General features: G+C 36.9%; 2 protein-coding genes across 2 annotated transcripts in view; one reads left to right on the top strand and one right to left on the bottom strand.

The window, feature by feature from the left end:
• Positions 1-14,105, top strand: part of LOC107716196 (signal transducer and activator of transcription 5B-like) — a 25,719-nt gene extending 11,614 nt beyond the window's left edge. The window contains 17 exon segments of the mRNA XM_016522563.1: positions 3,600-3,691; positions 3,786-3,970; positions 4,568-4,675; positions 4,830-4,989; positions 5,842-5,846; positions 6,025-6,112; positions 6,257-6,379; positions 7,421-7,513; positions 7,616-7,819; positions 8,098-8,192; positions 9,388-9,521; positions 10,487-10,636; positions 10,797-10,857; positions 11,151-11,243; positions 11,339-11,359; positions 12,305-12,376; positions 12,507-14,105. Of these exon segments, the coding sequence (XP_016378049.1) occupies positions 3,600-3,691; positions 3,786-3,970; positions 4,568-4,675; positions 4,830-4,989; positions 5,842-5,846; positions 6,025-6,112; positions 6,257-6,379; positions 7,421-7,513; positions 7,616-7,819; positions 8,098-8,192; positions 9,388-9,521; positions 10,487-10,636; positions 10,797-10,857; positions 11,151-11,243; positions 11,339-11,359; positions 12,305-12,376; positions 12,507-12,600 (1,778 nt within the window). The 3' untranslated portion in view covers positions 12,601-14,105.
• Positions 14,106-15,619: 1,514 nt separating this feature from the next.
• Positions 15,620-18,526, bottom strand: LOC107716194 (lens fiber major intrinsic protein-like). Its single transcript, XM_016522560.1, has 4 exons — positions 17,795-18,526; positions 17,390-17,554; positions 16,289-16,369; positions 15,620-16,190 (listed from the first exon to the last, which is right to left on the bottom strand). Exons 1-4 carry the CDS (start codon positions 18,152-18,154, stop codon positions 16,005-16,007), a joined length of 792 nt encoding a protein of 263 aa, XP_016378046.1. The 5' UTR covers positions 18,155-18,526; the 3' UTR covers positions 15,620-16,004.
• Between the last annotated feature and the right edge of the window lie 2,317 nt (positions 18,527-20,843).

Below are 20,843 nucleotides of genomic sequence, written 5' to 3'. Positions count from 1 at the left end.
GGAGTCAAATGTCACCTCGTATTAGGAAGGCTAATTTTTGATCAGAATTTTTGATTATTAATCAGAAGGTGCTCCTAAATTTTTAAATTAGGAGGACAAGCGCTCCTAATTACAAGAAGAAGAAAAAACTGCTCTTAAACTCTGTGTGTGACAGGTATGGCTGAGGAATGGGGTTGGTCGAAGAAAAATTTTCAGTCAAAAGATTTTTTTTTTGCTTTAACCCCTACAATATAATAAGAAGTAGAATAAGACAAATAAGTTACCAATCATATGAAATTAGTATTAATTTTGAATACAGAAATATGATTTAAATGACTGAAATTATACGCTAAAATGAAACTAAATCCGCCAGCAGGTGGCGGCAAGTCACTGATTTTATCACTGAATCATTCATTCAATTGATTCGTTCGAACGGCTGAATCATTCAGGAATGAAGCAAGTGACTGTCTTTATGAACTGACGGAAATCCGTCGTAGTGACGGAACTTTAATCCCTGGTATTAACTGGTGTTCATTATAAAGATGAAAATAGTCTAAATCACTGGGAAATAATCAATCCATCTGGAGTTTCACAGGGTCAAGTTTGCCTTGCTGAAAGCACTCGGTGTAAAAGACATTTTCAAACCCACACTGTTTAAAAAGGAGGAAGTGCTGCTTGGTGGTCATTAATTCCATATGTATAAAACACTTTTCAGTTTATAACATGTTGTTTGAATGTTTTCCTGTTTCATTGGTTCCTTCTCCTAATTATTAAGTTCAAGGTATTTGTTGAACGGCTTATCATCATATAATACTTTTACAGTACTCATTGTTTTGTATTGCGCTTTTGGCAATACATGTTATTCCGAAGCACCTTTAAAAAGAAAAGTGTCTTAATGCTCTCACTCAGCAAATTTCATATAGATGACACTAGAAAATGACTTTGGGGGAAAATGTAAACTATCTATGTGCAAAGTTCCCAACCAAAGGTCAATTTATTCTGAATCTTGTAGAGCGTGTTTTCTGTGACAGTCTTAAGGAAGCAGCAACTATACAGTCCTAAACACCCCTACAACATGCACGTGTACCTCTACATACAGGCCAGTCATGGGGAATGCTGTGCTCGTCAAGTTTGCATGTATGTGAATGAATCCGGTCACATGAACATAGCTATTGCTCAGCCACAACATCTCTGAAAGTTTTGACAAATTTATCCACCGATCCTCAGTGACTTCTAGAATTCTTCCTTTTTAATTGGTTTCTTTTTAAAAAATTTTGCTGACTCATGTCAACAAAACTGATTATGCTCTTGTGCAGCCATACGAATGATATATAAAACAACTGCAGTATTGCAGGCGAGGCATAAGGCCCTGTGCGGTTGCACACTTGGCACATTCCATGCAATGGTTCTGTATACATAGCTGCTTTGACACGGTTAACATAAAGCTATGCAACAATGCCAGAGGGAGAAATGCAATAAGACAAGCCCTAGAGCAGCAGATGTGTAAATAGTTGTTTCCGTCATGAGGGCTCCAACCTGTCTAGCCTTGATTTTGGACAAGTATTTGATGTCACAGCACATCAATGCAAAATATATTAAAAAGCATAGGCTCAAAAGTTAATTTATATGAATGATCAGTTTAACTTTTCTGTATTTGTATAGTAGTCTTTGTATGAAATGTATTGAAGACAGATTAAATGTGCATATATGTGAAAGTCTCTGCACCGGAAAAACTGCAATTTCAGTTCTTTGGAATTGGAAGTGTGCGATAGCCTTCAGTATTTGCAAATATTTACAATCCATTGTATAGCTCTTGTTACTCTCAAAAATGTCATAATTTGCTCCTCTAGAAGAATTTTTAGATTAACCTGAATCATTGCTTTATTATCTTAGATTTAATTAATTAATTAATTAATTAAATATTTATTAATCATAATTCATAATTAGCCTGTTTGTCAATGCCTTTTTAAATGATCAAGATTGTGACATGCCAAAACTGAAAGTCTGTAATAAACAAATACTATTATATATAATATTTAATAAATTGTTAAATGTATTGTAAATAAATTGTTAATTTGTGTGTGTGTGTGTGTGTGCTTTTCCTCATAATGAGCCTATAGATAATAAAAACATAAAATTCATCACAGGAGTAACACTGTGCTGCTTATTATGATACAATGGAGACATTCGAGATATCATTGAAAAATCTGTACTGAGACATCACAAGCCTAGTTCCTGCGAACTGCAAAATAAGAAGTGGCTTTTTGATTGGACAATCAGAAGGCTTTTTATGCGCTTTCTGCCCGTCAGTCATCCTAAAAGGAAAAGGAAGCAAAAGGAAAGCTAAAAGCAAATCGGACCAAAAATGACGTGAGCATCTGTAAAGGATTCATCACTGGAGTGGCTCTTGCTAACATCGCTTACAGATGTTCAGAAACACACTTAGAGTTAACCCAGTTGTGAATAATACTTAATTGAGAGACTTGTCATACTAAATTCTTTTCGACATAATTAGGGGATAATTCACTCTCTTTCAAACACTGTAAATCTATAAAAGAAGGATGAGCTATCGTGATTTGCTTAAGAAGATAGGCAGTTTAGAAACCCAGTTGGCACTGTTGAAAGGAAATAAAGAAGAAGCCATTCACACCTTGCCGGCCACAGCACTGCATGAACAACATGACTGTAGCTCAGTCACAAGCAGATGCTGATGTGAATTGTAGGAATAGTTTTATGATAGTATTATATTTTAGAAAATATGTTTACTATCAAAAGGGGGGTGATTCTTTATCATTTTTGGGAAATGTGTTAATGGCATTAATATTTAAATTTAATTAATGAGAAATGATTTAATTGCATTCTGTGATTAAATTTCTGTAGCTTTGGTTTTGAATGTGAAAAGATTCTTGTGAAAGGGGGGGAAACCTCTTCTTTTTGATCTCATTTCAGGTATAAGCATCGAGATGTTTGTTTGAAATGTGTACCCTCCTGGAGAAAGATGATCGGGTCATCTGAAGGACAAGAAGGCCAACAAAACCAGTGGAGCCAGAGGACTTCCAGAAGAAAAAGTTCGGGGTTCATTCGGACTCCGTTGAACCCAAGGTACTACATGTACTTTGTCACTGCTATGCTGCAATAAACATCTTCATCGAGATCTTCATCGTCCTCATCATTTTTCTTACAACCTATTCAGACGTGTTTACAATTAGATTATGACAGATTTATGAACGTTATGAGACAAACCCCATTCTGATGACCTATACTGACAGACCCAAATGCAATCTTCTGACTCTTTTTCATATACCTTGTGAAAAAGACACTTGTAGCAATTTTACAATATAGTAAGCAATCACCACTTGTTTTAAACTGTACTCCGTAGTAAGTGATACCCAGAGATTATTCATTTACATAAATTTGTGAACCTAAAACAACGTCATGAAGAACCACAACACAAGTGAACTGTTCTTAACCACTGGACTGAGTTATCATAATCAGGGCGTTATGTAAAGGACTCTTAACTTTGTAAAGGATACAGTTTCACATAATTGTTTAATAGACATGCACACAGGCAAACATGCATATCAGTATATCTAATGACATTTTTTCTTGTCTCCCTACAGGTCAAAATGAGTTGGATCCACAGCATTCAGATCAAGTCACTAGACAGAATCGCATACAGCAGCTTGAGTACAACTATTCAGTCTGTGCAAAGGTAAATGCTTAAATGTATCATAAAGAGGTCGTCACATGGAAGAGAAGTGAAGAAAACTGTTTTTCATGGTTTGTTTATGTCTGTGTGTTTATAGAAGCGCATGCAGCTCCTTCAAGAGGCCGTGTGCGCTCTGGAGCTTTGCCAGTCCTGTCTTATTCTCAGAATTAAGTCCTGGAGGTGGGAACAGCACCGAGCAACCATTGGCTTGCACTTTGATGACAACCTTGGCCCTCTTCAGACATGGTGACATTTTTGTTTCAGTTGTATTACTGCACGAATGTTATCATCTAAATACCCCCCCCCCCTTTTTTTTCTATTTTGTGTCTGTGCAATTTTGATCAAAAATATGTGGGTCAAATTGACCCCAATAGAAATAACACAATAAAAATAGATAGGAATTATTACATTTCTCACATATTTTATATTTGTAAGCCCCTGACAAGCTACAATAGAGGTTTCTACTAAATATTGCGTTTTTACATTAATCTGTAGTGTTTTTCATGTCAATTTTTGGCAAATTGCATGGAAACCATTGTGAGCAATTTGACCCCTAGCACAAAAGTTGTTTTTGAACACAAGAGGAGAGTTAAAATATGTTGTTATCAGATCCTGTTGCTTTCTTTAAAGAAAAAACAGGCTTGTCTTCATGGTTTGAGTGTTTGGTTTGTGCCTCTTGAATTTCAGCAGATTGACAGACAATAATTCACCACACAATACACATTGTGTACATTGCAGCACTAACTTTGTTTATCCTTTCTGCAAGTGCACTCATATTTAATGTACTGTGGATCATATTTTCTCGTGCTTGGACTGCTTTTATTAAAATTTTTGATGTCACGCATGTCATACAACCTTTTGGAATCTGCGCTATTATAGTAACCTGAGGCAGGAGCTCATGTTGGTGAAGAGAGACCACGGAGGAGTTGAGCAGTTTCACACGTTGCAGGAAAGCCTGGCACATCTGCTCCAGACTCTCATACAGAAGTATGCAGGCCTCTTTCAGATCTGAGAAAGATAAGATTGCAACGTACTTAGTCATCGTGCAATCACAACAGATGATTATGCAATCATGTGAAAAATGTCAGTGCTTTTTCTTCTGGCTTTTGATATTGTACTTTTTTTTGTCTTGGCAACTCAGTTCATTGGTAGTAGATAAGCAGCCTCCCCAGGTCATCAAAACCCAATCCAAGTTTTCCACCACTGTACGCTATCTGCTGGGAGAGAAGATGGCCCCTGGGAAACCTGTCCTGTTGAAGGCTCAGATTATTACTGAGGCTTACAGGATCAAAGGAAGCAAAGTTTCCTTACTTTAGCAAAGGAAAACCAGTCTCCTCTTGGCTTATATCGAAATCCTCAGACATTCTTCTTTACAAATCCTCGTTTTGTACTTCTAATTAGTGACCGTTGTTTTGTTTTGATCTCTCTGCTGCGCTTCCGTGTTTGTCACTTCTGAGCGGCGCATGCGCAGCACTGACCTCCATACATCATCAGCCCGGAACTGCTTCCAGTGTACAACAGTGAGTGCAAGCTACATTAAAGTGATTATTACGTTTTGAATATGGATATTTTTCTTACAAAAACGCATCGATTCGCTACAGAAGGCCTTTGTTTTACCCCCCGGAGCCGTGAAATATCATTTCAAGATATAAATGAATGCCTTAACTTATGAACAAACTCAAATTTACAATGAACAATAGTGTATTTGTAAATAATATTAACGTAAATTAATAAATGCTGTAAAATATTGTTCATCATTAGTTCATGATGCCTTATGCATTAACTAATATTAAAGAATTGCAACTTAATGTAAAGTGCTACCATATTATTTTATAACAAGATAGTATATATAGACAGTTTTATAGACTGTCATTCACAGATGCCAAACAACTGCAAAGTGTTTTCACTTATTATGCACTTTCAAAGGTGATGAAAATGTGAATTTATTATCTTGTAACTGATGTCGTTTTACAATTACGTGCCAAAGAAACTGAAGGTGAACAGAAAATATGTTGCTGAACCATGTTGCATGTGTGCAATATCATCTTCGATCTACAACTTAAGTGGCATTATGTTGTAATGTCACTTTTGTGCCTTTGCCGTATGTTGAAATCTGCCTGTACAAGCTGTTATACATGTCATACATTTGACAGCCTTTGTTGCTGTTCTCAGACATAAAGAGGAAGTGGAAGCACAACAAGATAAGCAAACAGAATCAGGGTTTCAGTTGAGCTGTTAACCATACAGTGGCAATACAACATTTTAGAGGTCTAACATACACTTATAAAATATGCAAATGTTTTATAATCATTCTCTCTCTGTTTTTGTCCACTTAGTGAAAATGTAGGAGAACTTATCAACAGCACGGCCATCTTAGAGCACAACACTGCAAGCAAGAACACATGTGCTACCTTTAGAAACATGGTGGGTCTTGTCACAAACAGTTCTTTGAGAGTGATGATTTTTGATTCACTGTAATATCTGTTGATTCATTGATCTCACTGTAACATTGATATTGCCATATTAACTTATACTATCATTTTAATAAGATGTTTTCTTCCTCTTCAGTCCATAAGGAAGATTAAACGAGCTGACAGGAAGGGCTCTGAGTCAGTGACGGAGGAAAAGTTCGCTTTGTTGTTTACCACAGAATTAACCATCACTGGCTGTGAGAGCCCTTATAGCATTCAGGTGGTTGCTCATCTTCTTTTACTAATTGATGTTAATGCAATGGATCATTTCAGTTTATTATCTAGTCATCAGGACACGCACTGTAATCAAATGGATTTATATTGAAAATATTAGATTCATATATCAGTCCCACCGTGATTTTACAGGACTTTTTTTTAATGATTTTTGCCACCCAAAGTGGCTGAATTTGTTGCTGTCAAAATGTGTGCCGATATGTACACATTTTTTTGTTGTTTTGCAGTAAAAACCCACCTATAATCATGGTGTACTTATGTATTTAGTGACAGTGAGAGTACAAATTCCTGTAAATATTTTTGCAAATTTTGAAATTGTGATCTTGTTCCCCTATGGTGACACCAGCATAGAAATACTTATAATTCTGCTTTACTAAAAAATACAGAATTGTATTAGACACAATAGCTTGTGAAATCAAGCATTAAGAGGACTAATATACATTATATTCATTATTGTAAATACTATTTTAATAGTAGCCCAGCATTAAACCTCTAGAAAGCTTCATTTTGTCCCACACAATTGAAATAAAAAAATAAACAAGGAAGTGAACAGGTTGCAAAGACAATGAACAAGTGTAGGCCATAAATCAATAATTTAGAGAAATCACTGGAAAATATGTAATATCACCCTCTCCGTTGCTCATTTTGGATCTTTTATTTCCTTTTAAAAATTTCTATATAAACCTTGTGATGCCATGAATCAATGATTTTTTAAAAATCACTTGAAAATATGAAATATTACCATCTCTGTTTCTCATATTGGAACTTTTATTAACACTTGTGTATAAACCTGACAATGTTTAAGTCCCAGTGCTCCGTATGGTCATTCCATCCCTGCTCACTTTACTAAGGCAGTACAGTAACTCCCTCTAAGATAATATATATTTGTTCCTTTTCAAATAATGCTGTTTGCGCTAAATTCTGCAATTGCAAAATCCTGGAGGGACTGATGCATAAAAAATGTCTATGTTGGTGTGTATTATGAGGTAACTAACTACAGTAACTTACTGTCTTATTCATCTTCCAGACAATCTCTCTTCCTGTGGTTGTAATCGTACATGGTAGTCAGGAAATCAATGCTATGGCGACCATCATATGGGACTGTGCCTTCTCTGAGCCTGTGAGTAACCTGGAACAACCCCATCACACGTCTTTTTCCTGTTGTCATTTTCAGTGTTTTGTAAACAAATCGACAATGTGCTCTGTGCTGTGATGATTTCAGAACAGGATTCCGTTCATCGTTCCAGAGCGTGTGCCCTGGAAGCAGATGTGTGAAGCTCTTAGCAGTAAGTTCATGTCTGAAGTGCAGACGCAGCAGGGCTTGGACAGATACAACTTTCACTTTCTTGCCCAGAAGATCTTCGACCAACCAGACATATCTGAAGATTTCAGCAATATGCCAGTGTCCTGGGCTCAGTTCAACAAGGTGCCACTAACATGCATTTGTTTATGTGCATGTGTTGTCTGACAGCTGACTAGTAGATTCGTTTTTTTCATCTTATTTATATTTATAGTAGCATACTGACAGTGTTTACATACTGTTGTGTCTTTAAATTCATTGCATTTGTGCCCAATTTATCAAATTTTTCCATGTCTCAAGACCCCTAAAAATATGTTTCTAGAGACCCTAGCATAATTTAGGTAACATTCACAGATGTGTTGGGTGGCGAATTGGTGTGAATGTTTTTTTCTGTTTTAACACAGGAAGTTCTGCCTGGTCGAAACTTCACCTTCTGGCAGTGGTTTGAAGGGGTGATGGATCTTACAAAGAAATGCCTGAGAGACTATTGGAGTGAAAAGTACAGTTACATTTCCTCAGTTTGTTTTTCACTTTAAAGGGGTCATATGATGCTTTTTAAAGATCATTATTTTGTGTATTTGGTGTAACAGAATATGTTGACATGCTTTAATGTTCAAAAAACACATTATTTTTCAAATACTGTACATTATTGTAGGTCCTCTATGCCCCGCCTCTCTCAAACGCTTCGTTTTCTACAAAGCCCCCTCCTTTAATTGCAGTGTTCTTAATCTTTATAAGTTAGTAGTACTGTTCGGGTTTACAGTGTGGGGGCGTGTTAGAACGAGCCGTTTTAGGTAGGCGTGGCTGACTCTTAACTTTTATAAAGAATATCTCTTTGGATTTGAGACTTTAGTCTTTGCAGCTTTACAGATCTTCTTTATGCACCAAGAGCTTGTAACACTCCAAAGAGAAAGGAAAACTTGAAATCGCATCATATGACCCCTTTAAAGAGAACTTGATAAGACCAAGTGTGAAAAGTGAAGCCAAGACGTGTCGATCACCCCCAGGTGGCTGGACGCAGTATAGGTCATAAACCCCGCCCTCTCAATGTAATCTAATGTGACGTGAGACAAACTAAATAATCAAATTACACTTCAAATACATTTTTTTTCCAAAGATGTTTTCCGTCATTTTAGGTAGTTCTTAGCATGTTCAAGTGTTCGTTTTTCTAATAAGTTTGCTTTTAATTAGTTATTTGATGCTATAAAAACAGGGTGTGGCGTCATTGATTGTGATCTTGCGATTGGGTCTGTGGGAGTTTAGGCGGAACTTTGATACCGCGGCTCCAGAGATGGTCCTCACTGCACAACACAAGATCCAGGGGGCGTGGTTGGTTTCAGATCCAACTCCTCCCACCTTACATATACCTAAACCTACACGTCTCCACCCCCTGATCCCTAAACCCACCCATCTCCACCCCTAAACCTACCAATCTCCACTCCCTAGATGTGGATCCAACCACGCCCCCTGGATCTTGTGTTCTGCAGTGAGGGGCTACTGCGGCTCCACCTCACGATCACTACTGCTCAGACTCGGGCTACAAATGATGTCATTTTCGCAAGATGACAGCGGCCATACTGAGAATGTTTTGGCTTCACTTTTCTAAAGTGAAAGGCAGTGGAGACGTGTCGTCCATCTTTTTTACAGTCTATGGATAAGACTAAATAGATGTCTGCCCCTCATTGGCCCTGCAGATTGATCTTTGGCTTCATTGGAAAACAGCATCTCCATGTCATCCTGCAAAACAAACCCAACGGCACCTTTCTTTTGCGCTTTAGTGATTCCGAGATTGGTGGCATCACCATCGCCTATGTGGGTCCCAGTGATAGTAAGTCTCAAAAATTCATACTAGATGATGCATTACTGTTTTAAAGTTTGGGATTGGTCAGTTTTATGTTTTTGCATAAAGCCTGTTATGCTCACCTAGGCTACATTTATTTGATCAAAAATAGAGTAGAATAGCAATAGTGTGAAATATTACAATTTACAATTGGCATTAAATGATGATTCATCTATTTTCTCCGATTGTTTAGTCTGTTCAAATCCCGCCCCTGGAAGCTTGTGTTCATCTTCCTCCATTTTTGAGTGCAACAACCACATCTCAAATTCCAATCAAAAACCAATGCATAGAACCAAGTTCCCGCCCTACCTTTATTCTTTTTCGATAGACTGTTACACTTGGATGTATGTCACAATACAGAAGAAAAAAAACGGTCACTATTTCAGTTTCATTGCAACTTTAAAATAACTGTTTTCTTTTTTAATATATTTAAAATTTGTATTTATTCCTGTTATGGCAAAGCTGAATTTTCAGCAGCCATTACTCCAGTATTCAGTGTCACACGATCCTTCAGAAATCATTCTAATATGCTGATTTGGTGCTCAAGGAACATTTCAGATTATTATCAATATTGATCAATATAACAGTTGTGCTGCTTAATATTTTTGTGGAAACCATGACATTTTTTCAGGATTCTTGATGAATAGAAAGCTCAAATGAACATTTATTTGAAATTGAATTTTTTAACAATGTAAAAATACTGTCTCTTTTGAATGCTATATACAATTTCGTTTTTGTGTAACTTAAGCATTAAGGAACAAACAAAGTTAATTTCAAAAAGCCTTTGGCGTAAATAAAGGACCTATTTTACCTTACAGATAAAAGTTTATTTTACCTGACAGATGCATATATGTCCATGTAATATAGATCAGCAAGACTAATTGAAATGTATTGATCTATTGAGGATTTGCAGTTAAATGTTTGCTCTGTCACTGTTTTGTTTTTCTGCTCAGACGTAGGCAGGAAAATCCAGAATATCCAACCCTTCACTAAGAAGGATCTGGATTCAGCTGGCCTTGGTGACCGCATACGGGATATTAACTGCATCACTCATGTGTATCCAGACTTACCAAAGAACGAAGTATTTAAGAAATTCTTTACAGGTGTGTAACCAGATCTTTAAAAGACAATGTCTGTGTACTGAGGTTTCACTAAGGGTTTTAAAAAATCAGTATATTTTAATATTTATAAAAAATGTATATATATATTTTGTGCTAAATATGAGAAACATTTCAAAAATGATGCGTCTGTGTCCTGAAACAGTGCCTTCTCCCCCTAATCCTGATGGTTACCTACCATTCAAACTAACAACAGTAGTCAACCCGTAAGTACAGTTATTTTGCTGTAAATTTATATCACTTTTCAAGACGTCAATCAAATTTACCCTCAGGTATTAATAAAGAAACCTTGAATATATTATAAACTGAAGTATAATTTTATATATAGTATAATTTTATGAACACGTTTTCATATGTTAAAACAACTCTGGGTATATAAAGAGAACTGTTTCTACATATAGTATGACAGGAAAATGAAAAATGAAAAGTCGTTTAACTGGTACTGTAATAGGCATTGACAATGTCTGTCACATAATTGTATTTTTTCTTTCATGCTCAGAGGAGACCAATGTTCCTCCACCGCCAGCATACCACCTGACACCCCTATGGATATATACGGGCAATCTATGAGCAATGTCTATGGGCCAAACATGTGCGTATCGGATTAATCAAATCGTTGTTAAAGCCACAGATATACACACTGTTGTCTTTATTGGGTGGTGTAAAATACCTCTTTCCCCCCCACAGGAATCAGGGCATGTTCTCCCCGTAAGTATAATTATACTTTCGCTTTGATAAAGTTCATTCACATTCACATCTGTCTGCTCAAATGGAACAAATAGGACAAGACACTATGCCGATTATATTTCTTGATCAGAAGGCTTTATTGTAAAACAAGCCATCGATGGCTTTTGAGACAGCATCCTAACCAAAATAGAGTCTCTGGAAACACTGATAATTGTCACATCAAGTGCACAAGACAATCTTCTACAATCGACACTCATGGTTGATTCCAGAAGAGTCGAACATTAGCATATGTTGCTAAGCTAACATTGCAATATTCTAAGCCCCAAAAATGAATAGCAAAATGTTGAATGAAATAGTCCAAGATTTTTTAATGCTTTTGAAAAAAAAGTCTCTTATGCTCACTGAGACTACATTTATTTGATCAAAAAAAAAAAAAGAAGTTAAATCCGTAATATTGTGAAATGTTATTACAATTTAAAATAGCTGTTTAATTATTGCAATTTTAAATACAATTATTTTGATATGTGTTAAAATGTCATTTATTCCCGTGTTGGCTGAATTTTCAGCATCATTGCTCCAGTCTTCAATGTCAATATTATTGTAAAATTATAAATGTCTTTACTGTCACTTTTGATCAATTTAATGCACACTTGCTGAATAAAAGTATTAATTTCTTTAAAAAATAAAAATAAAAATCTTGCTGACCCAAAACGTTGTAATGTCTTTTTATAATTAACATTTTTCTTGGCTCTGTCTGCCATCTTGAATGCTAATTTTCACTGAGCTTGTGGAGAGCATGCTGGAAGTGGCTTAACCACTGAGGGCACATGTGATAACATAGTTTGAGTTAGCTATCTTGGTAGGCAGCTCACTAGAATTCAGTATAGAGCAATAGCACCCAAGTAAATGTTTGGCTGCAATGACTATTTAATCACTTACTGTTGTGATTCTGTTGCCCTATCCCAGACTTCCTCAGTCTACTCCTCCATATATGCCAGAGCAAATGCCTGGTCAAGGACCACTCTACACATCACCCATGTGAGTCACGGCCACAGTAAGGTTTTCTTGAAAATCCCTAGTATATTTGATGTATCAGCATCACTTTCTGCTAACACATTCGCAAATCTGTTCTTTATTAACATTCTCAACTTTGTTTATTCTATAACAGGCCACAAGCTCCCTCAAGTGAAGAAATAGACATGGAAGCACTGGAGGGAATTTTGTCATCAATTTGTCAAAATACTAACAAAGATCTTCATTAGAGGTACAGCCTCTGTTCTTGTTGGACAAAGGCTATCAGATGGCTTGGTGCTTTAAGGACATCCAGCACAACTCGCACATCCCAAAAGGACATATTACCCATTTGCTCCCAAAACAAGTGTATCAGTAGAAATGTACTTTTCTTACATTCATATCCATGAATCATTGGGCGATGGGTGTCTTTATCACATGGATTGTATACAACTCAATGTCACACTCGCTTTCTCCTGCGTAAACACACTAACAGTGCAGTGTAAAGGAACAGTGTGTTCAACTCAATAATCATAGTGAATGATTGCTAGCAACTTTTTAATGAAATTTTATGAAATTTCTACGAGAAGCAGGTGAACCTTTGGTCTCATTAGTCTTATTAGCGTGAAGTACCTAAACTCTCAAGTCGTTCCCTGTTTCGGTCTTATGACTACTCTTGAAAGTATCATTATAACTGACAAGTGAAACAGGAAATTATTTGCTATCAGGTGATTTTATCAAGAGAGACCAAATAGATTTAAAATGTTACACATTTTTGTCTGCCAGAAGATTATTTTTTCCTTTAAATTTGATGCAGAAAAACATATTCCAGTGTGGATATTTGACCAGAGTAGATTAGCGATATTTTACTCTCAATGTCCTGAATGAAATGGATTGTCTGCAGATGCAGACACAGATGTGAGCTGAAATGTATAGCATCACCGCATTCTTTTAGAAATTATAGGTTTTTATTAAACTCTATGCAAATATTCGTTTCGTGCCATATTCCATATAGACAGTAGTTTATTTGGTTGTTTCATTTGCATGACTTGTGCGTGATCACATATTCAACATTCAGTATTCGTACGAGTCTACAGTCAGGTTTGGCCAGTAAACCTAGTTTTTTTTTTTTTTTTTAAGTTTTTTTTTATTACATATCACTAGTGAGTTTTGCTTTACTCTGCCATGTATCATTTGTTCCTCCAGTTGCACAAAATGATCTATAACTCAATTTTATCTGCAAACCTTTACATAATGTAGTCATGTAAAATACATATCATGAGCACAAAATAACAGTTTTAAGGTTTTATGTCAGATGTAGACATAATACTGTGTCCACATACTCTACAGTGTTCTGTCACCTTTTCTGTATTTAGTCTTTAGTGCTACAAGTCGTCAACGTTCTTAAAATTGAAATGTAATATACATAGTTTCTCTACCTTAAACTGTGATTTTTGCCATCCAACAATACTGCTCTATATCATGTAAAATATAAAGCTTTCATCTTAGTGCTTTGAATATGAAAATATATCAAATGGAATGTTTTTCAAAGGTGCCATCAGTAACTGTCTGTATGTATTTAGTCCAGTTGGGGAGTACCACACATTGTAGTTTCTGTTGTCTATTCAGATGTTCTTTCTGTAGCACTAACTGATAATTGTGCTAGATATGAACCTGCCTGATCGATACCCGAAAATCTCACCATATTCCTGTTACTGGCCACAGAGAAGTATAAAGCACTTACGCATTTGTCTATGAAAAATGTTAAAGTTGCCATTTTTCTTTTTTTAATACATGTGACCATATAAGAATTTTTTTAAAGAAATTTTCATATTCCCATCTTTTAAATCCGATAAATAAAGTCAAAATCCATTCAAGACAGTCTCTTGTCTGAGTATTAAATAGTTAAGGATTTGTTCCAAATAAATGATTCTGTCACATTTCATAAGATTAAAAAAAAAACAAGTAATTTGACAATGAATGAATGTTAGTGTTAATTGAGAGATGATAAAAATTGACAATTGTTAATGCAATTTAAGCACACTCCAGAGTCCTCATCAAACTACCAAAGAAGAGACATTCACTAACCTGAACTTATACTCCGCTATAGCTTTAAAATTAAAAAAGCAAATCTTTACAATTTACACAAGACTTTGAGCACAAAATGTCTAATTTTCATGTAAACATTGACATTTATATGTAGAAAGTCCGTTTAATTAAATGTCTTCAAAAAGAGTGTGCTTACAGAGCCCAATGGTGAGGTTTGAAGATCTTTCAGGCGACTCTGGTCTCCCTTCAGTCAGATCTTGGATAGGAAGACACTATTAGGAAAGAGTGCAGAAAGGCAAAGGGTGGGTGTAGCGATCGCCTTTCATTCCATCAGATCCAAACGCTACAAGAACATAAATGTGCATTTAAATCCAGACATCCCAGTCACTCAGCAATCATCTAAACGAAGTGAAGCGTTGATTGAATTACCTTGAAAAACAGTAATGGTCATTGTATCATAATGCATCCATGATGTTTGGAACCAGTTCTGCTCACATTAGTGAGTTTTAACATTTCTTTTACACAAATACTCTTTTGCCTGAGACAAAATATCATTGCTTTTGATATCTAGTTCAGCTACTTACACACAAAATAATGCCAAACCCCCTAATATAAACAGGACATCTATTCATGCAGATTTATGGCAGAAAAAGTTCAATGAAAATGCCTGAAACAGTATGAATCAGTGAAAATGTACTCCATAATACTTTTGGAAGTACTAAACACAAGTTTTGAAAAAGACACGACGGGAAGAAAATGAAGTTCTTCAATCCGGTAAAGGCTAAACGTTAGGGTATAACAACTGACTAGTTGTTTTGTGTGTTTATTATTTTATATGAATGATGGTGTGAAACACATGCTGGGCAATTAGGCCACAGTTAAACAATACAACAGTTTGAAGCAGACTCAAAGAGGGATCCAAATTCCCAAAGGATTTATAAAAGGGTTGGAGCTGAACTCTGCAGGACTGCGGCTCTCTAGGACCGAACTTGCCTACCCCTGACCTGAACCAAGATTCAAAGGAATGTTTCCTTCATTTTGGGAGATAGAAAAAAGAACGTTGCATTAATACAAACAAATGGCGAATGGTGGAAATGAAAGAGCCAAACTGGAAACCCTTGGAAAACACGCACACGCCACGCACAACTGAATATTGTCGACTGTAAGTAGAATGTAAAGAAATCGGTTGGAAAATGCTAATAATAAAGTACATGTGTCACATCTCTGAAAAATCAAAGAAAAAATAAACTGAAATGAATGTGTGAGATTTAAACCCTGTGAAACTGGAAAGCATGCAGAAGTCCACTTCTAGTGTAGTTCACTCTTAGTAGACTAGAAACAACAGAGGTGCCCCTGAGCGGCGTTAGCCACCTGATCTCACTCCCTATACCTGGCGGTACAGAGCGCAGTCCTCAACAGGAAGTCCTCTTCTTACCCTCATTCATAGTCCTTGGGAAGGGGTTATAGTGTCTCGATTGCCTTTGGAAGTGTGTGTGATTCTCCCTACAGCAAACTTGGTTGGTATGTTAGAGGTGTGTGAGGATGAGGTGTGTGAAAAGATCGTACGTATGTGTCGCGTCAGGGATCCAAAGTTTCCTGGCAGTGTTTATAAGGCTTGTGTTTTGAGCTCAATCGGCTCCCCTCGGGTCTCCTGTTGGACTTCGGCCTCAGGAGGTCGGTTGCCCTTGAGCACAGCCAGTCGCTCGGACAGGCCAAGCATCCGGGGAAAGAGCATGAAGTCATAGAGCAGAGCGCCCATAGCACCGCCGATCATAGGGCCCACCCAGTACACCTACCAGAAAGTGAGAGAGATCAGATAGAAAATTGTTACATTTATGAATTAGTTAGCACAATGTTCCTTCATCTGAATACAATGGAAATATGCCTCACCCAATGGTTAATAAAGTTCCTAAAAAGCACAGCAGGGGCAAAAGACCTGGCAGGGTTCATTCCAGCTCCAGTGTAATACATCTGCAATGAAATTCATGTCAAGTCATGTCAAGTCGAATGTTTATAATATCTTAATATCTTCATGCCTTATAAGCACATTTAGCAGATTAGAGCTGGGCGATAATATAGTTTACTTTTTGAAATGATACAAGCATTCAAGAAGTTGAGATTTGCTATATAATATATTTCACAATACTGTATGTATACAGATAAAGTTGGACATACTTATATATCCACATTTATATAAAGAGCCGGGCAATAATATGAAGATATATACAAGAAAAATGCTTTTTAATATAGTGTGCAATTCATAAGTACATAAAAAGTAGTGTCAGTGATCTTCAAATGGTGGGTTTTGATCCAAAAATCGTACTGATAAAATCATGTTCAATAATATAAATGTAAAATTAAATAGGCTTATTAACTTTTTCAAGGGAGAAAATGTTCAAAGACGTCATTATACAAACTCTACAGTATTTATCGTACTTGAAGAGATAGTTCACCCAAAAAAATGTAATTCTGTCATCATTTATTCACCAACATGTCGTTCCAAACCTGAATGACTTTCTTTCTTCTGTAGAACACAAAAGGAGATAGTTTGAAAAATGTTCAGCCATTTTTGTCCATACAACGGAAGAAACAAAACAACACTGGACCCAATTGACTTTAAATGTATGCACAAAAAGAGATTTTTTTAAGATCTCCATTGCGTCACACAGAATAAATAAAGTCAAACAGGTCTGGAATAATTTGAGGGTGAATAAATGATGATGAAATTTCCATTTTTAGGTGAATTATCAATTTAAAACAGCTAATTACTGAAATAATATCTGGCCTAGTGTTTGTTCCATGTGTTAGGCAAGTACATTTTTCCACTCTGTCTATTTCATATGAAGAATTTTTGCAGCAACATTTATTTGCAGGAGTTTTTGCTGACATTTTAGTGCTGTTTTGCATTGTAAAATGTGGGCCAATAGGCAAAACCAATAGAGAACCACTGATTTTAAGACTGAATCTCAGTCCTTTTGAATAGTCTCTTACCCCCAGCAGGTGGCCCACAAGCACTGAGAAGCCAATGGACAGGGCAGCAGACCCCAGTCGTCCATTTCGCCTTTCATCTGTCACAGCGAAGACCACGACCACGAGTTGCAGAGTCAGAAATATCTCTATGGTGGTGGCCATTCCCAGACTGATGCCTGGCTGAAGCTGAAAGCATATATACATACACTTTACAAAGAACTACCAACACTGACATTAAAAAAATTGTTATCCAGATTCATTTATTGTACACTGTTTTATTTATGTGAAATGGTCTTCCTTTAATAGGTCCCCTGGTGATATTCTGACATCTCTATGATTTCAAACATTGATCAGTCATTTTGTACCACTTGTAAACAAGGCATCATTTCAACTAATGAGCTCACTGAATCAAATACACCCTCTTACCGTGTTCAGGCCAAGATTGCCTCTCATATTGCTTGGCGTGACCCCATACAGCACACCGGCTCCAGCTAGCGCTCCAAAGCACTGAGCACAGATGTAGAAGAAAGCACGAAACAGTGACATCTGGGAGCTAATCAGGTAGGCGAACGTGACAGCCGGGTTGATGTGGCCACCGTTGATGTGGCCGATGGACTGGATAAGTGTGGCAGCTGCCAGACCGAAGCAGAAGGCAACTTGGAGCACGTTGTGTGGTCCAGTGGTCCAACGCAGAGCTGATCCCAGCCCAAAAAACACAAAGAACATGGTGCCATAGAACTCGGCAAACACAGCCCGCCAAAAAGACATGGACCGGAACTCCCACATGGCTGCGATAACTCAGAGGCGATGCCGAAAAATGGAGGGATATGAGTGTGAGAGGGAAAAGAACCTCCAAAAGAACCAAAAAATATAGCTTCTGGATGTGTTCCCTTTGATTTTTGTGTATGGACACAAAAAAACAAAAAGCATAAATGCTTCTATAACCTACAGAGTTTGCGTGAAGAGCAGCCCTTCTTCACAAGTCTGAAATCATCTGTCCCGTTGATTTCTAACCAGTGGTTTTTGTCATAAAACCTTAAGTGTGAAACTGACAGATGAGCTCTGCATCTATGTGAAAGTTCTAGATGATGTTTAATAAAAGAACACGGATAGACAAAAGATGAGCATGTCCTGCAGACATTCAACCTCTCTGATGGGAAAGCGAGAGGCCACATGGGTATTTATAACGACTGTGACTCTCAGTGACACTATAATCCTTTGGCAGAATTGTGGGAGGGGGCTGCAGACAATACAAATCAAATTTAAAAAAAATTCGAAACCCTTTTCTGTCCTGCTTTTCCTTTCAGTTTACGGTCATCTCGTCACACTAAAGCTTAAAATAATGGCCGCAAATCTGCAATTGAGTGATGTTAAAGTGTTAAACATATCTTGGTGGGAAATCTAATTTACAGTTATATAAACAAAATTATGTTGTCTCAAACTGGAGGAGAAAGGGCAATAGTGTATTAATCAGACGTGGGAACATGATAACATTTCCAAGAACAGCCCCTGAGGACAACTGTCCCATCCCAGCTCACGATAGGGGAACAGTGTTTAGGAACTGCCTCTTCTCTAGCCCCGGCTACAACACCAGGGCCCCTAAAAGGGTCTAGTGCCCTTCACAGTGTGGATTAAGGGCTGACACAAAGAAACAATACCTCTCATACAACAGAAGGAGGCCTCACACAGATGTAACGTATCATAACTGACACTCCACATGCACAGGACAGAAGAGTCTATGGGTCTATTTTTTAGTTAAATATTATAAATGTGTGTGCATGCACAATGCCTATATTGATTATAAAATAATATAAAATATAATATAATTTATCCAAAGCATCTGACTACATTTAAAACATTGAATGCAATGTAAAGTGCATATTATAATTATTATTTAAATGCTATATATTTATATTTTATTATTACTAAATATATACTTAATATTTAATTTATTATTATATATTATTAATATATATATATATATATATATATATATACACACACATGCACAATGCAGAAATGTTTGTCAGATACTTTAATACAATGCAGTAAACATTGCATTTAATATACAGAATGCAATGTAAATTGTATTGTATAAAAACATCTGCCAAATGCACAAATGTAAATATAACATAGCTGGTGTTATATAACATTTACAATGTTGTCAATCAGATGTTTGAGCAAACAATGAGGGCTTTGCCATAGCACCCCCCTACCATGCTCAGGACAGAGCCAGTTGGTTCTGTGCAGAACTGATTAGGCAGTTTTACATTGTTTGTGCTGGCAGGACTGCTGGCCTGAGGCCCAATAAAGCTCTGGAAAATCCACGCTTGGAGGCAGGAGGTGATAGTGGGGTGGGGGCAACACTGAGCCTCTTCTCTGGGCAATCACGATGAGCTATAGACTAGTGAAAGAATACTGCTTGGCTTGTGTTTTTTGCTCTTTCATTTGGGATGAACCAAAATGCTGGCAGCAACAGTTTCTGTTGCCTTCTTTGATTAAAATTTTTATGGTGCAGTTGGGCCGTTGTCTCAAATGATAGGAGATTTTATATGCAAATAGTACTACAGCATAAGAGGTCCTTTGCAAAACAGCAGCATGATAACTAGTCTGAGAGGTAAACCATGGGAAACTCACTTTTACTTTTTTAGTCAAGAATTTTAGGTGTGAATTATCTAGCAAGTATTAACTGTTTCTATACTAATTCTAGGCATAAAAACACTCTCAGATAATAACAATATCGAACTGCAAGTCCTTTCAGTAATAATCTTATCAGTAATCATACTTCACTTTAAATGACCTCATTTAAGGTGAAGCACCTCCTAAATAAACAAAGTATCAAATATCTGTCATCAACATTCTCCAGTTTCATTAACCGACCACGCCAGATGCATTTGCTTTGGAAGCAGGTGTTTCTAGTTGAGTTACAAGTCACGGTAGCTCTGCAAGGCCGGCTCAGAGTAACCAACTTTGTGTACATCCATTGTGGGCAGGATTACTCCACGCCACTGCCTGCTCATGTGTCCGTAAGCCGCCTTTTGTCGCACAGGAGAGGCAGTTTAAAACCGTTTGCGTGAGGATTTTTCTATTACCTCTAGCACAGACTGCTGACACCAACACAACCCTCTCCGACCTCCCATACTGCCACTGTCTTAAACAAAACGCTTGCTCAGGGAACTCAACCCCATAAATTATTCCAGGAATACAGATCAACTGTTGATCAAAACATACAGTCCTTCCAGATACTATTCATCCATCATTATGACTACACCTGCTATATTAAGGAGCACCTGGTTTATATATATATATATATATATATATATATGGGCATTTCTTCAACTAGGGGCACTTTTATCCTTGTGAAGTTGAATTAAAAAAACGTGTTCAAAAGTCACGTAACACAGTCTCATAAGTTTAAATAATTTGTCTAGTTTTAAGGTCTGTAAGAGGACAAACTTAGATTACAAGAGAAATT

The sequence above is a fragment of the Sinocyclocheilus rhinocerous genome, unplaced genomic scaffold (genome assembly GCF_001515625.1).
Source record: "Sinocyclocheilus rhinocerous isolate Xijiao unplaced genomic scaffold, SAMN03320098_v1.1 scaffold148, whole genome shotgun sequence".
NCBI lineage: Eukaryota > Metazoa > Chordata > Actinopteri > Cypriniformes > Cyprinidae > Sinocyclocheilus > Sinocyclocheilus rhinocerous.
This window is presented reverse-complemented; position numbering and strand designations above follow the sequence as displayed.